This window comes from Suricata suricatta, chromosome 11 (genome assembly GCF_006229205.1).
Source record: "Suricata suricatta isolate VVHF042 chromosome 11, meerkat_22Aug2017_6uvM2_HiC, whole genome shotgun sequence".
Classification (NCBI taxonomy): Eukaryota; Metazoa; Chordata; class Mammalia; order Carnivora; family Herpestidae; genus Suricata; species Suricata suricatta.
In genome coordinates, this window is record NC_043710.1 from 49,861,922 (window position 1) to 49,863,503 (window position 1,582).

General features: G+C 39.1%; 1 protein-coding gene across 1 annotated transcript in view; it reads left to right on the forward strand.

Annotated features, from left to right (window-relative positions):
- LOC115272527 (olfactory receptor 2AG1-like) overlaps positions 1–592 on the forward strand; it is a 2,693-nt gene extending 2,101 nt beyond the window's left edge. The window contains exon 2 of the mRNA XM_029915576.1: positions 2–592. Coding sequence (XP_029771436.1) covers positions 2–592 — 591 coding nt within the window. The remainder of the gene's footprint in view (position 1) is intronic.
- Positions 593–1,582: the final 990 nt, after the last annotated feature.

Sequence of the window (1,582 nt, forward strand, 5' to 3'; positions counted from 1 at the left end):
GGACCTGCTCCTGGCCTTCATGGCCTATGATAGATATGTGGCCATTTGTCATCCTCTGAACTACATGGTCTGCATGAGGCCAAGGGTCTGCTGGCTCATGGTGGCCACAGCCTGGATCCTGGCATACATGAATGCTCTAGGACATACCTTCTATACCATGCAGTATCCCTTCTGCAAAGTCCGGAAGATCAGACACCTGTTCTGTGAGATCCCACCTTTGCTGAAGTTGGCCTGTGCAGATACCTCTAGATATGAACTGTTTGTGTATGTAATGGGTGTGACCTTCTTGATCCCTCCTCTTGTTGCAATAATTTCTTCCTATGCACTAATCCTGTTTACTGTGCTTCACATGCCCTCAAATGAGGGGAGGCAGAAAGCGCTAGTCACCTGCTCTTCCCATCTGACTGTGGTTGGCATATTCTATGGAGCTGCCACATTCATGTATGTCCTGCCTAGTTCCCTTCACAGCCCCATTCAAGACAACATCACCTCTGTTTTCTACACGGTTGTCACTCCAGCCCTGAACCCTCTTATCAACAACTTGAGGAATAAAGAGGTCATGGGGGCCCTGAAGAGAGTCCTGGGAAAATAAATGCAGTGGACACACTCCACCATCTAGGGAGAGCTTATGGCTGCCCTCTTCAAAGTCAGAAGAAATCTGATACTCATGGTGAAAACACTGTAACTCGTAGTGTATCTTTTAATAGAAAAATGAAGAAATGTGACCTGAATTGTCAAATGATTTTGTGTGTGTGTGTATTTTTACTATTTTACTTTATTTTATTTTATTTTTGAAGTACAGTTGACATACACTGTTACATTAGTCAGGTGCACAAAATAGGTATTTGATAAGTGTGTACTTTATGCTTGTTAACCACAAATGTAGCTACCATCTGTTACCATCAACACCATTACCATAGCATAGAATCTATTCCCTTTCATCCCCACTGTCCCTTTATCCTTGTGACTTATTCTTCCCAACTGGGAGCTTGTATCTCCCAATCCTTTTCACTCATTTTCACCTTCCTTCCATCACCTTCTCTTCTAGCAACCACCAGTTTATTTTCTGTATTCATCGTCTATTTCAGTTGTTTCTTTCTTTTTCCTTATTTTATTCCACATATAAGTGAAATACTAAATGACTTATTTTACTTAGTATAATACCCTTAAGGTTAATCCATATTATCACAAATAGCAAAATTTTATTCTTTTTTTATGGCTGATTAACATTCTATTGTATGTGCATGTGTGTGTGTGTGTGTGTGTGTGTGTGTATCACATCTTCTATATCCATTTATCTATCAACAGACATGTGGGTTGCTTTCATATCTTAACTATTATAAATAATGCTGCAATAAAAACAGGGATATTTGTATCTTTCTTGATTAGTGTTTTCATTTTCTTTGGATAAGTAGCCAGGAGTAGAACTACGGGATCATATGATATTTCTATTTTTATTTTTTGAGGAATCTCCATATTGTTTCTACAGTGGCTATGCCAGTTTATATTCCCATCAACCCTGCCCAAAATTTCTTTTTCTCCACATCCTTGCCAATACTTACTTTTTGTCTCTTTTATTCTA